This window comes from Kogia breviceps, chromosome 15 (assembly GCF_026419965.1).
Source record: "Kogia breviceps isolate mKogBre1 chromosome 15, mKogBre1 haplotype 1, whole genome shotgun sequence".
In the NCBI taxonomy this organism is placed as follows: Eukaryota; Metazoa; Chordata; class Mammalia; order Artiodactyla; family Physeteridae; genus Kogia; species Kogia breviceps.
Genome location: NC_081324.1, coordinates 83,495,479 through 83,510,357, shown reverse-complemented (window position 1 = coordinate 83,510,357; position 14,879 = coordinate 83,495,479). Strand labels below are relative to the sequence as shown.

The 14,879-nt window shown below is 44.4% G+C and overlaps 2 protein-coding genes across 27 annotated transcripts in view; both read left to right on the top strand.

Moving 5' to 3' along the window:
• Nucleotides 1–11,182, top strand: part of MPHOSPH9 (M-phase phosphoprotein 9) — a 54,280-nt gene extending 43,098 nt beyond the window's left edge. For 21 of the 25 annotated variants that reach the window (XM_067014333.1, XM_067014328.1, XM_067014326.1 and 18 more), the window contains 6 exons: nucleotides 965–1,111; nucleotides 1,921–2,041; nucleotides 2,844–2,947; nucleotides 3,620–3,867; nucleotides 4,172–4,240; nucleotides 7,307–10,256. In XM_067014333.1, coding sequence (XP_066870434.1) covers nucleotides 965–1,111; nucleotides 1,921–2,041; nucleotides 2,844–2,947; nucleotides 3,620–3,867; nucleotides 4,172–4,240; nucleotides 7,307–7,408 — 791 coding nt within the window. In that variant the 3' untranslated portion in view covers nucleotides 7,409–10,256. Of the gene's footprint in view, nucleotides 1–964; nucleotides 1,112–1,920; nucleotides 2,042–2,843; nucleotides 2,948–3,619; nucleotides 3,868–4,171; nucleotides 4,241–7,306; nucleotides 10,257–10,874 lie in introns of those variants that run through there. The other 4 variants (XM_067014320.1, XM_067014325.1, XM_059040647.2 and 1 more) reach the window with 4 other exon arrangements.
• A 2,021-nt stretch (nucleotides 11,183–13,203) lies between these two features.
• PITPNM2 (phosphatidylinositol transfer protein membrane associated 2) overlaps nucleotides 13,204–14,879 on the top strand; it is a 145,473-nt gene continuing 143,797 nt past the window's right edge. Inside the window, exon 1 of one of the 2 annotated variants that reach the window (XM_067015426.1) lies at nucleotides 13,204–13,289. The gene's annotated coding sequence lies outside the window, so the exon portion shown is untranslated. Of the gene's footprint in view, nucleotides 13,290–13,730; nucleotides 13,946–14,879 lie in introns of those variants that run through there. The other variant, XM_067015430.1, reaches the window with a different exon arrangement.

Here is a 14,879-nt window from a genome sequence, read left to right as displayed (position 1 = left end):
GCAGACAGTTGAATCCCCTAGTTGTTAATTTTTTTTAAGTAATTAATTTGGCTATGACGGGTCTTAGTTGCGGCACGTGGGATCTTTTGTTGCGACGTGCCGGCTCTTCCTTGTGGCGCGCGGGCTTCTCTCTAGTTGTGACGTGCGGGTTTTCTCTAGTTGTGGCGCTCAGGCTCCAGGGCGTGTGAGCCCAGTAGTTGTGGCGCGCCGGCTTAGTTGCCGCACGGCATGTGGGATCCTAGTTCCTCGACCAGGGATCGAACCCCCATCCCCTGCATTGGAAGGTGGATCCTTTACCACTGGACCACCAGGCAAGTCCCCCCAGTTGTTAATTTATCATTGTCATCACATACGTACCTTTTCGAATGACATATTATACTGATTATTATAGATTTACGTGGCATTCTTAAGGATATTTGAAAACTTTCCTTATCCATTTGTCTTACTTGCACACATCAGAAAGTTGTGACAGGCATTTGGTGTTCATAAAGTGAGATGTAACATTTCCTACTCTCCCTTCTTGGTTACTGGGCATCTATCAGTAGGACAAGGAGTATGTTTAATACTGTTTATTTCACAGGTCCCGGCACTTGTACTTGCTCTGGTGCTTATTTGGTTGGGCCTGCTAATTATGTCATTAACATATTTGGCATTGCATTTCTAAAGCAGTATCCGCTAGTAAATAAATTAGTGACCTGCTTTCTAAAAATAAACTCTTGAAAAATCACCTCGAATGCCAGTTGTAAACAGAGAACCAGAATGAATTCATTAAAAACTCCCACGTTTTTCTTCATCAAGCATTTTTTAGCATTGTAATGTGGTGCATTTTGCAAGTAATCGTTATAATCTAGATGGTGAGAAGAATTGCTTGCTTGGTGTAACCGTCTGTTAATAAAAAGCAGATAACTGAAGCTAGGTTTGTTTTGGTTTTTTGTTTTTCTTTTTTAACATTTTTCTGTTACAGAATTATTGACTCCTAGGCTAACTGACACTTCAGTCAATGCAAGTCGGTCCCCAGAGAAAGGTGCCCAGCAAAGACAAAAGAAATTTAATTCTGCTTCACAGAGATCGTCATCTTTACCACCTTCAAATCGTAAATCAAGTACTCCAAGTAAGAGTTAGAGGTTTATGTCTCTTGGGCTTGGAAGAGTGGCATCTGAGCCATACACACTCGTTGATGCTTTCTGTGTCCCTTACGCTCTTCCTAGCGCCTAGTGCAGTGCTCTGAGCACAGAATCCCTAAATACGGTCTCGTTCAATAACACCATCTGACTGCACAGTTACTGTGACTATAACTGAAGAAATTCTCACCGTTTATCAGAGTGAGATTTTTGAGTGTGTCCCGCAAATGTTTTGCAACTAATACCACTTCACAGTTTTTGAGACAAACTCAACTAGATATTTTGACAACTATCTAATTAAACATTCGTTCAAACAAATTAAGCTAGCCTGAAAAATGATGTTTTTTTCCATATATTTACCTAAGGTTACTCAGCATTAGTCACCTTTTTCTTTAGCCCATTATAAGTATGGTCTTAAAGTTAAGCATTGGGCTTCTGTATCCTTAATTTCCATTTCCATAACTGCTGAGGAGATTCGTGTATGACTGTGTTACTAGGAATGTTCACTAGTGCACTGGTGTTTCCATCTAATTTCCAGTCGACTTCTAAAATCCTGAAAAACCAGTTTTGAGTCAGAGTGCTGCAACTATGGTCTGATACACTAAAATCTTGCCAGTGGTTTCCTCTAGATGTTAGGATTATGAACTGTTTTTATTTTGTGTACTCTTATTTATCTTTGAAAAAGTTTTACAATGAAAATGTATTCTTAGTGAGAAATAAGGTACTGAAAAAGAAGCTCTGCTCTGCCAACCTAGCACATGCATAGAAGGAACAGTCTCCTCTTCGTTTTCCTCTGTAGCAAAAAGAGAGATTATGTTAACACCAGTGACTGTGGCTTACAGTCCAAAGCGATCCCCTAAAGAAAATTTGTCCCCAGGATTTAGTCATCTACTAAGCAAAAATGAAAGCAGCCCGATTCGGTAAGTTCTCTAAAATTGTTGAATAAAATATATATAGTATTGATTTTTTTTTAATGTCAACTTATGCCTCTAACTTTCACTAATTTTTCAGTTGTTAATGGGGATTCTGTGGATTTAAGTCATTTAAATAAACGTCATACTAAAAATTAAAAAGTACTATAATATGTGAAAACAGTTTTTAAGTCTGTAAACTGGCTACTATAAAATTTAAATACTGCCTCAGAACCTCTTCCAGCTTTTGGATATAGAATGATAATTCTTTGTTTTCCTGAAAAGGTATAAGATACAGGGAAAATTGGGGGCCATTTGTACAAGAAAGTGGGCTGTCCTGGTATGGCCCTGGCACTAGACATGAGTTTACCTGTGCTTCTGAGAAAGTTGTCCCCTCTGAAGTGTGGTTGGAAGTGTGTGCTGTGGTGGGAAGGCCACTGACTCCTGAGACATGAGAGCTGCTGGCCCAGCTCCGCCAGGCTGTTGGGGAGGCTTACTGAAGCACATTGAGCCTCAGTCTCCTCTTCTACAAAACGGGGATAATAATGCCTACCTGCTTATTTCATATGGTTGTTATAAAGATCGGATGAGATAATGTATTGGTAAATGCTTTAAGTCGCCAGTATGTAAACATAATTTTGTGTTAGAAAATATAAATTAAATTTCAGTTTTAAAAAATTATATGACCACCTTTCTCTTTTAAAAATATGTGACTATGTAAGTTAACTGGATGCCAGCTTATCTTTCTAGTGGAGATAGGGAACATCAGTTAACACTTTTTTTCTCACAAGTAACTTGCTTCATTCAATAGATTTGATATACTTTTGGATGATTTAGATACTGTTCCTGTGCCTACAGTACAACGTCCCAATCCAAGGAAACAACTCCAGTTTCTTCCTCTAGATGACTCAGAAGGTATCTTTTCCTAAAAAATTATCAGTTATGGTTTTAGTCTTTCATTTTGTGAGTTTCTGGTATCTTCTCAAGGTTCTAAATGTCATTATATCCTGCACTTAAATCTTTTTTTACCCAAGGGCCTCTAAAAATAAGCACTTGCGACACTCATATTGTATCAGTGTCGTTATCCTCATTGGAAAGTTGGGAAATAGAGCTACAGGGGATGTTAATGTTTAATTACCAGGGCCATACTGTTCAGTTTTTTATATTCTGTAACTTATATGTACCTTCTTTTTCCCATTTATATTTTAAGTTTCTTTTTCTCATTTATCTTATAAAGTTATAAGATAATGTATGTGAAATCACTTGGGTAGGCCCTTAAAATACTAACTCTGTAATGTTGGTATATGTCCACTAAATGTGTTGTTTAGTTTTTAAACTTTTTTTTTTTTTGCTTTAAGTTTATTTAGGGAAGTTGTGAAGATTGTCAAACTGAGGGCAGGGCTTTTAGAATTCTGTGGAGAAAAAAACTGAGTATATATGATTCATTATGTATCTCTTTTCATTACATTTTTTTTGGCCGTGTAGCAGCCATTTCCAGAAAGTGAAGTTGGGTAATGTATTTAGTTATGTACATGCTCTGTTAGAAGAGTTGATAAGAAATAAAGAAATTTCTTTTCTCTCTAACAGAAAAAAAATACTCAGAAAAAACCACTGACATCCATGTTAATCATAGCTCTTCCCCCGAACCGTTGCCAAGTGGAGCGAAGAAAGTCTCTGTGAGATCAGCCTGGGAGAAGAATCAATCAGTTAGCTATGAACAGTGCAAGCCTGCCTACGTACCGCCACAGGGTAATGATTTTGAGTATACAGCAAAAATTAGGACCCTAGCTGAAACGGAACGGTTTTTTGATGAACTTACAAAAGAAAAAGACCAGGTAAAAACAAACATAAAAACATGTCTTAAATCTTTTTCTGCACTTCATGCTTATGTCTGAGGAATAGTCAGAAGGGAATTATTGAGTCAAACCCAGGAAGTTACTGTGGATGCCACACAAAGCTGCACTAGAAACGTGTGTGAGCCAAGCTGTTGTTACTAATTGTGACAGAGGGAACTTATGTGAAGTCGAGATGGACAAGAAAATACTAGGCTGAAGTCTCTTCTTTCCATTCTGTTATAAACCTCCCTGCCACTAATTAGAATTCTCCTATTTTTATTTAAACATTTTTTTGTGTTAACAGATTGAGGCAGCACTAAGCCGAATGCCGTCTACTGGAGGACGAATCTCTCTGCAGACGAGATTGAATCAGGTGAAGTGTCCTACCCTGAGTCTGCTCTGGAGGCTTGATGCTAGTCAGCGCTCCATTTAACCACGAGGATTTCTTGATATCACAGTTTTTAGGCACACTGAAACAGTCGATCAAAACTTTTAGCCTTTACAGGAAGTGTCTGGTAATGATAGCATATTTTATAACTGCATGGTAGCTTTCAGGAACAAAAAGTGATTTTACCTTTATACTTCTGAGAAAAAGGTGTACATGCCATCATGGTTTCAAGAAACTAACTTGGGAGCAAATGGCAATATGTCTATTAACAGATTTTACATTTTTAAGGCTCTCACATTAAATCTCCCTTTTTTGTGTTTGTTTTTTCCTCCCCAATCTGCAATTTATTTCTGAACCCCTTTCCATTTAGTAGACATATAAAACAGTGGCACTTTGCAACTGGAATAGATGTGAGGTTAAAAAGAGAGGTGTGGGGCTTCCCTGGTGGCGCAGTGGTTGAGAGTCCACCTGCCGATGCAGGGGACACGGGTTCGTGCCCCGGTCCGGGAAGATCCCACGTGCCGCGGAGCGACTGGGCCCGAGGTGTGATTCCATTATTGAGCAGGAGATGGTGCAGGCGAAGTGGGCCGTGTACATTTTTTTTAGTTGCTTTTCAAAGAGAATTAAAATGCATGGAACATTTTAAATCTCTTTTTGTAACATTTTAAACATAACAGCAATGATATGTCTCTTATATAACTGCAAGCTTTGGCTTTTCAATGCCTTAATGTCAGGAAAAGTTCAGTTTCAGATTGACCTGTGAGAAAGACACACAGAAAATAGCAGAGGTCTTTTTCTAGGGCCTGTATCCTTAACTTCTCTTTTTTACTGACTTTCTGTCATTGTTTTTGTTGTTCTGAACGTTTTTATTCAATAATTTATAAAAGTCAACACATGAAATTCATTTTAAAATAGTTTACTGGGGGGAACTTCCCTGGCAGTCCAGTGGTTAAGACTCCGTGCTTCCAGTGCAGGGGGTGCAGGTTCGATCTCTGGTCGGGGAACTAAGATATCCCACATGCCGCGAGGTGCAGCCAAAAAAATAAATAAGTAAGTAAAATAAAACAGTTTACTGGGAAAGCAGAAGGAAAACTTGTTAATACTCTAATTCTAAATGTATCTGGGGCTTCCCTAGTGGCTCAGTGGTTGAGAATCCGCCTGCCAATGCAGGGGACATGGGTTCGAGCCCTGGTCTGGGAAGATCCCACATGCCACGGAGCAGCTGGGCCCGTGAGCCACAATTACTGAGCCTGCGCGTCTGGAGCCCGTGCTCCGCAACAAGAGAGGCGCGATAGTGAGAGCCCCGCGCACCGTGATGAAGAGTGGCCCCCGCCTGCCACAAGTAGACAAAGCCCTCACGCAGAAACGAAGACCCAACACAGCCAAAAATAAATAAATAAATAAAATTTAAATGTATCTGAAACTTTTATTTTTTTACATAATGATGATAAGCTCTTAAAATGAGACTTAAAGGGCCCTAGGTTCTGTTCATATATGTCAAAGCTATTTCAATCCAGTAAGAAGACAAATGGCAGCAAAAAAAGGGCTGAGGACGCTTGTGAATGATTCATAAGTAAAAAAGGTAAAATTGGGCAAAAAGAATTGAAAAATGCTTGGCCTCACCAATGAGTAAAAACACCCCACACATTTAAACAAAAGCATTATTTTTAAACTATCACATTGGCAGGTATTTAAAAAAAACAACAACAACAAAACACCAGAACCTGGGCTAGGGGAAAGCTTATCCTTGTACATTACAAGTGGAAGAAGAAAGCGTCAGACTTTCTGGAGTTCAGCTTGACATGTATCCAAAGCTTTAAAATTTTACATTTCTTTTTTTTTTAATTACTTTTTTTTTTTTTTGCATTATGCGGGCCTCTCACTGTTGTGGCCTCTCCCGTTGCGGAGCACAGGCTCCGGACGCGCAGGCCTAGCGGCCATGGCTCACGGGCTTAGTTGCTCCGCGGCATGTGGGATCTTCCCGGACCAGGGCACGAACCCGTGTCTCCTGCATCGGCAGGCGGATTCTCAACCACTGTGCCACCAGGGAAGCCCATAAAATTTTACATTTCTTTGGACCTAGCATTTTTACTTTTGGGAATGATTCCTAAGGCAATATTGATAGGTGTGTGTAGAGGTATGTTTCAGAATATATATTGCAGCATTATTTGTGATATATGAAATTAGAAGCAACCTAAATTTCAACTAAAAGATTCTTGATTAAATATGGTATATCTGATGGAATATTGCACATTAATTTAAAATGATGTCATAAAGTATATTCCATAACAAGAAAAGTTAAATTGAAAAACATTCTGAAGTAGAGTTTGATTCTGATTTTATTTTTCTTGAAAATGGTGTTCCTGTCTGCAGAAAAAAACAGGAAAGGGGAACAGTGGTTATTTGTTACTTCTTGCTTGTCTGTCTGCTAAAAATTCTAAAATGAACGTGTAATTATTTTTACAATTTAAAGTTGTTGAAGAGAAAATTTTTAAGTTTTATTTCAGGATACCATTGGCGTTAATATCTAATAAAGTATCTAAAATGATGAATATATATTCCAGGTACTATTTAACAGTAGTACTATTTATTTAAAAATAGCATTTGTTACACTGACTCGTTGTGAAATATCTTGTTTCTTGGAAAAGTCTCCTCCAGGGTTTTTCCTCTTTTTTAACCTAGAAATTTTTGTCAGAAGAAAGTTATTTGATATACTTGTAAGTGGGATACGGCACCAGTCAGATGTGTCCGTTTCTTCTGGCGAAATGTGTGAAGAACCTAGGTTCCTCTTGTACTGTGCTCAGTTCAACGGAGTCAAATAATTCTCTCCTATTTAAAGATAAGCAGTTATCTTGAATGGTTGAAAAGCTGATTTATGTTTAGTTTAAAAGAAATAATGTAAATGACGATTTGTGTAAAAACCAAAATGATTGTAATTTTGATGTTTATACTTGCTCTTTTGCTGAAAGAAAAGTCATTTTGGTGGTAATTATAGAATCGGTGAACTTGATGTAGAATTCTAATTAAGTTTTTTCCATGATTTTCACCCAGGAAGCCTTGGAAGATCGTTTGGAGAAGATTAATCGAGAGCTGGGTTCAGTTCGTATGACATTAAAGAAATTTCATGTTTTGCGCACCTCTGCAAATCTTTGAGATTTGTAGCCATTAAATTTTGAGACAGTTTTGTTTGCACTAATGTGTAATTATGCACTCAGAAAAGGCAAACTATTTTGTACTGTTTATAAGCTTTCACACAGTAGTTTTACAATCATGCTATTCTTTACACTTGCTATTTTATACTTCAAATGGCCACATATTTTCAAGATATTTTTATTATGCTCAGGAATCTCTTGTATATTTTACTATTTAAAAAGTATTATTTTTAAATAGTATATGTATCCAATTTATATCAAGAATAAGGAAATGTAAATAGGGGAGACAGCTTTGTTTCTAAACAAATAGTGTTATCCTTTTACCATTAACTTTGCACACCAATTTTATAAACTTGTTCTACATTGTGAATATGATTCTTTTTTTAAAAAAATAAATGCTTAAGAACAGCTTCCGTAATGATAGACTAATACATGCTGAATGCAACAAAAAACAGCATACCCTGGATTTAGTTGTGTTGAAGTTTTTTAAAAATGGTAATGTAATTCGTGTTTGAACCGTGTCTTAGAGTGAATATTGGAATAGTTAATAATGAAAATGTTGGAAATAATGGAATATTGGAAAGCTTTGAAAGTAAGAATATCTCATTTTGTTTCCCTTAACCTTCATTATTTGTAAGAAAGAAAAATGATAGAGACGTACTCCTCTAATCTTGTGATAGATGTAGTACTTTTCAGAAAAGTTTAACAACTGGGGAGTTGTAGCTTTCTGCCCATCATTCTGAATGTAATTTGTGTCCCGCCCTTGACAGTGAGGTGATAAAGCTTTGATGAAATATAGGCCACCCACTCAGTGAGGTTGTAAGAGCAACCCCAGTTTCCTTAGTGTACGTGGCCTCAGCTGTCAGATCGTCATGAAGACATTTTTAACCCCTCTCCACCCCCGCCAGAAAGAAAAATAAATAATCCCATAGAAGCTGCTTGTAAGAACAGTAGGTTGAGATGAGAGCAACCTTCCCTGCTTGTTAGTGGACAGGGAACGTGTCTAGATAGAGCTCGGTGCCTTTTGCGTGGCCTTGCTGGAGGGCTCCAGCGCACTGCCTTGGCAATGCCTCCTGGCTCTCAGAAGTAGCACGTGGGCAGGAGGCTGTGCTCTGATCAGAAGCATAGCAGGTAGAGGTCCTGACTGCTGGTCAGGTCCAGGCTGCTTAGCTGCCCAGTTTTTGGTGGCCAGTCAGAACCCAGTGCCCACATATTCAAGCTCGTTATGTGTGGACAAACAGACCCATTCCAAACTTTCACCATTGATTCCCACTGATTCCGGTTTTACAGTTTGGTTTACTTTTGAGCTTTTTCTCCTTCTTCTGTGGTTCTTGATGGCATGTAGTTATATGGAGCCAAGCCACCCGTTATTCCATTAGGGTATATGTATGCCTTCGAGCAGGGATCTCAGATAACTTTTGAGCACTCTTCACCAAAGCTTCCCCTGCCTGAGCTCGGGCCTGGTGCCTGCAGCCTCCCTGCTCAGCTCGGGGGATTCTCAGCAAGCGGGGTTCGCCTGACAGCTGCCTCTCTTGCTCCTTCCTATCCGTGAATCAGACCTTTGCTTCCAACTCCTGCAACCTGTTGAAGACCTCCAGCTAATCAGTTACTCATCAGCAGAATCAAGTGCCTTATGCTTGGCATTTTTTCCTAGTCTTTTTTTCTTTTTAATCTCCTAGTTATAGTGAAGAAAACATTCTTTTTAATCAAGTTCCAGGAGAGCTTGTGTCAAGACTTAATAAAGGGATCGACTTTACTGATGATACTCCCTTTAATGTGTTCCTATACATGACATTAAAAACTACCTTGAAAATTATTAGGATGTTTCATTGTTCCCTACTTTTATTGTAAAGTCTATTACATTCTTAAGAATAGGAAATTGCCATTTCAGAAGAGATGAGAGTTTTCTCTTGTCAGGGAGTTATCTTCTTAGTAGTCTTATTCCAATCTTAAGCCCCATTAAAATGTCTTCTGTACCTCTCAGAAAACATATGCTTTGATTTGTGACGTGTGTAATAGATTGGAAGTATCAGTCACTTATTTAAAATTAAGAAAAAAAATTTTTTTCTTCGTAACTATGCAGAGGGACACCAAGGAAAATCCTCTCAGCCGTCTTTCCCTTTGGTAATGCTTAACGTACAAATACTCCATTTAAAAACAACCTGAAAGCTGGAGAGGTGGCAAGCTTAAAAAGCAACTGTTGTTGCTGTCTGGGGCTGAGCTGCAGTTAGTAAAAAACCTAAGTGAATCTTCCACTTCTGGGAAGTGCCTTTTAAAATGCAAGCAGAGTTACTGCTCTCCTTTCCCCTGGATCTACCCCCTTCCTTTCTGTGAAAAGCCTCCTGAGGTGGGGGGAATGTCCTCTGTCCTTCAAGGGTCCCAAGTAGATGTAGCTGCTAGGCAGTGCTAGGACTGCAGCAGCTGGGCAGGGGACAGGCGAGCCAGATAGACCTGGGTCACACCCTGCTCAGGGCTGCCTTCCTCCATGTAAAGATAAGAAGCTTCCTTCCATTGTGAGAGCTTATGTAAAGTGCCTGGTGTCTAGTAAGTTTTCAATAAACAGTACATTTCTGATTCATTCTGGGTTATTAAATAGGCTTAGAAAAGTAGACTGTGTCCCCAGCAATTGACTTAAAAACTGCCTTGGGTTGGTTGACATTTGTTAGGTGGTCTAAGCTGTTCTCTCCATCTTTTTGCAAAAAATGAGCTTTCTTAGAGTTTGAATGAGCTTCCCTCTGGTGTGTTTTTTTAAATGAGTAATTGATAACTTGTCTAGTGTAAGTTCAGAAGCCCTGTGATCTTAAGTAAAGTAGATGATTTGGGGGTTATTTGATATAGGCTGTTTTACCAAAAAAAAAAAAAAAAGTATTGCCAATGTAATCAAAATAATTGTACCTTTGAATGTTCCATAATTAGACTTCTAAAGGTGCTGGCCTGTGACACAGGAGCACGTGAAGGAAGTGGCTGCCACTGAACAAACGTTTGGAAGATCTGTATGAAGATTATGATTTGCTTGGAGTTTGATAAGCAACCAAAATTTGTTCCCCTTTTTAATTCAGAAAAGCCAGGTGCTTTACTGAATGCTATTTGAATTCTGAACTCTGTACTTATAAATGTAGAAAAGTTAGACATATTTGTCATTTTAATTTTTAGATATCTCAAAAGCAGTTTTCACTAAATTTTAATGTGCCATTTGTGCTGTGAGTCTTTAGGAAGCTTTAAAAAATAAATACATATCTAGAGCCCTTTAGGAATCATAAAGGCAAACAGTATTTACCCATCATAAGTGATTGTACATGGTTATGAGATTTGCAGGTCTAATTAAACCAATTATTTTGCACAGATTTTGCAGGAAATAATTTCCTGCCTTGCCAAGAGATCTGTGGCAGTTTAATAATATATTAAACTACACCAGTATTCTTAGGACCTGTGTTAAGCCTTCCCTTTTGATTTGTGTTTTATTACAGCAGACCCCTCTCAAATAGGAGGAATCAAGCCATAAATTTGCATTTGCTGGACATTGTATGTCATGTCATCGCTGTGACTACAGACTTCAAAAATAATGTTTTATTCACAATTTCACTGTAACAGTGACCAATATAATGTGAGAAATTTGCTTCCTATATTGCTGCTGACATTAGACAAAGACCAGTGCTTGCTGCAGTTTTTAAATCTAGTCAAATGCTGGAGTAATGAAATTGTAAGCTCCATGAGAGCAAGGACCATCTCCTCTTCATTCTTGAATACAGGCACTTAATAAATGTTTGTGGATACGAATAATTGTGATATTAGTGTATTTATTCCTACCGGCTAACTGTGGGATCTGTTTTTTTGCTTTTTTTTTTGGCGGTACACGGGCCTCTCACTGTTGCGGCCTCTCCCGTTGCGGAGCACAGGCTCCGGACGCGCAGGCTCAGCAGCCATGGCTCACGGGCCCGGCCGCTCCGCGGCACGTGGGATCTTCCCGGACCGGGGCTCGAACCCGCGTCCCCTGCATCGGCAGGCGGACTCTCAACCACTGCGCCACCAGGGAAGCCCCGGATCTGGTTTTTAATGGTGTTAAGTCTTCCGAGTTACTGGTCTGAGGGCAGTCATTGCAGGGTTACAATGGCAGCCGTCCAGCTGCTCCGTTCCGACTGGCCTACAGGCAGAGCCTCACTCTGGAGATCTGAATGCTCTGAAACCATTTTTTGCTCTTTACTTTTATTATTAGGTCAAAGCACAAGTACAGGGAGAAGTAGCAGCAAAAGGGTCTGTCATCCAATCCGGTTTCCGCGGGTCCTCAGGCAAGGAGGACGGTTGTACAGGAGACAGATGATGACTCAATCCCTGGCCGACTCAGAGCAGCACTGGGGCTGAAAACCTTTAATGGGTCTTAGGGCACCCCTTGGTGGAGGGAAGGAGTTGAGGGTTTAGTATTTATGGGGACCCCTTCACTTGTCTCCGTGTGATCATAAGGCAGGTGTTTTGAGGCAAGCTGTGTTACGATGGCTCTCCTGGCCCATTCAGTGTCCAAGGAGATGGGACAGCCTTTGGTCAGGGCTGTTCTCTCTCTGACTTGATCTGAACTCGTCTTGGGGCGCTTTAACTTGAGCTTGCCCTTGCCCTTCCAGGGGAAAGCACTTCCCCCGCTCCTCTCCACCTTATAAGGCGGTACTTAGTGATAGGTAAACTACCCATAGGTTTTGGGTGTGCCCTGTTGAATTCAGTTACTTCAGATCTTGACAAACAAGGCCATCCTTGTTCAGTCTAAATATATGCTTTATGATTTCCTTTACATTTCACTCAGTACCCTCTTGGTCCAACTGGAGCGTTCCAGTTGGGAGGCAACATCAAGATGAAGCTCTTTCTGACCCTCTGCCAGTTCCCTGAGGTCAGGGACTAGAACTTACCCTCTGGCTACTATTACTCCCACGACTTCTGATGACCAAAGAGCATTTTCATTTTTTGGTCCAGACCATATCTGGGATCCTGAGGAGAGAACTCCTTGATGCCTGTTTCTGCAAATCGGGTCGGTAACGGATGCAAGTACCCGGCATCAAGGTTTGGACTTCAATTAATTACCTTTGGTTTGTCCACACATTCCAAATGCCTTCCGAAGTCTTCCGCAGTTCGTTCCCCTTGATTTGTCATTTTACTCCCGAAGGACTTGATTTTTTTTTTTTTTTTTCCATTTTCTGCACATCTGCTCGTTCCCTTCCCCTCTTACTGTTCGCGAGTCTCCTGACAGGCGAGGCCGATGGTGTTAAAAGGGCCGAGAGGTCGTGGGCCGGGTCCAGCGCCCGGGGCCTCCCGCGCGGAAGCGAGCCCTGGGCTTTCGGGGGTCGCCGGGGCGACAGCACGCCCGGCGCCGGAGCGGGGCCACCAAGTTTGCCGGGTTGCTCCGGGCGGAGGCCGGCCCTCGGGGCGGGCGGAGGCGGCGGGCGGCTCCCCGCGTGGCCTGACGGAGGCGCAGGCCTGCCGCCGAGTGAGGGAATGCGAGGCGGGCCCGGCGCGCACGGGCAGCAGCGGCCGCTGGGGCGCGCGGGGCACGGCGGCGCCGCGGCGTAGAGCTGTCAGGCCGGCCCGCGGGCGCGCCCGGCCCCGCGCCCCGCCGGCCGCCGCCTCCTCGTCGGCCCGCGGCCCGCGCTCCGAGCGCCCAGACCCGCGGCGACCCGCACGTGCGCCCGCCCGCCGCACGCCCGCCGACGGCCGGGGAGCATGCCCGCGGGGGCCCGGCTGCTCGTCCGGGGCCAGCTGGCGGCGGCGGCGGTGGCGACGGCGGCGCGCGGAGCCGCGGGGCGCAGCCGGCCGGGCCGGGGCCGCGGGGCCGGGGCCTCCCGGGCGGCGTGAGGCGGCGGCGGCCCAGCGCGGCCGAAGAGGACGAAGCCGCGCGGAGCGGGGTGAGTGTTTCGGCGGCCCGGCCGGAAGGCGGCGCGGCCGGGCCCCCTCCTCTGGCCCGCGCGGAGCCCCCGGGGAGGGGGCGGGGGGGCCGAGCGCGGGGTGGGGGTGCCGAGCGCGGGGTGGGGATCCCGGCCGGGCGGCGGCTCCCGGAGGCCCAGGCCCGCCCGCCCGCCTGCCCGCCGGCCCGCGCGCTTGGCGGGAGGGAAAAGTAGGAGACCCGGGCCCCGCCGCCCCGCGCGGGGAGGAGGGTCTGTTGCGCGGGGATCCCGGGCTCAGGAAATCGCTCCCAGCCCGGCCCCCCGGGAGACGCTGGCCCTCTGGATTCAGGGGGGGCCCCCGACGCTAAAGGCGAATTTCCGTCGGTTCCGGCTGGGGCGCGGAGGACTCCCCTCCCCCAGTGACAAGTGTCTCGGCGGCCAAGGGGCAGGTGTGTGTGCAGTGCTGGGAAGGGGCCGGGAGGAAGTGGTGGCCAAAGCCCTCGGTCTAGCCTTCTGGACTTCCCGCCTCCACCTGGACAGCCCTCCAGCGCCGGCCTGGCTGGGTGGGTGTCCGGGTCCTGAGCCCGGGGTGCGGCCCTCAGAGAGGGGGCCAGGACTGGGAAGAAGTGCTACCGGTGTCCCCCTCGCTGGAGGAAAATCTGGCCCCTCTCCATCCCGTGAGTCTCCCTTTGCTGTTGTAACGAGAGGGGCCGGCGCTGTCTCAGCGCGGCGAGCTTCCTCCCTGCCCGCCTCAGCCTTGCTTGTCAGGGGCAGGGCTGATGGGGGAACTTGGGGAGAGGGAAACGCTAGTGCCCGCCTCCGCCATAACGTGTAGCTAATTCCGCCGGGGAAACTCAAGTGGACATTCTAAATAAATAGAGTGTGTTTGCTAGGCAAATGTCATTTCAAGGCAAATCTGTAGCTCTGTCCCTTTTCAACGCATTTGCTGCCCCTGCGTAAATTCCAAACTCCTCATCCTACACTCCTCTCCCTGCCTCTGAAATATGGGCGGGGGCAGTTCTCCAAAGTCTCAGACCTGCCTGCGTCCGTCCTCCCCTTCAGAATCAGGGTTCTTCAAAGGGGACCTCCTCTGAGCATCTTTCTCGGTCCCCTCCTAGCTCTCTCCCCAGCCCCTACCTGGGAGCCCCTGGGGCTATAGGCTAGAGCGCCCCCCCTTCCTTTCTGAGGGGAATGTGCTAAATGCTCCCCTTCATCTGAATCTCCCCTGCGGCCAAGCCCCCAACGTGACTCATCTCTGCTCTGAACTCCCACTGCACCTTATCTGTGTCTCTTGTGTGACTCTTATCACCGCCTGCCTTATTTTATAGTTACTTTTGGGCCTGGCTTATCTCCCCGGCTGGATTGTGAGCTCCTGGAGGATGGAGGACAGGGGTGGCGTTTGATTCATCCCTGGTCCCCTGCCCTGGGTCAGCACCCTGTGCACCGTCAGCGTCAGTGTCTGTCAGTGTCTGGACGGACTAGAAGCCCCCTCCCCAGCTTGCCTCTGGGGACCTAGCTTATCTGACTCCTGGACGGTCCCTGTTAAATTTTTCTTCTTCTTCCGTGATGGGAGGCGATTCCCAGCCCTCTCCCTTTGCAGAGAGAAACACA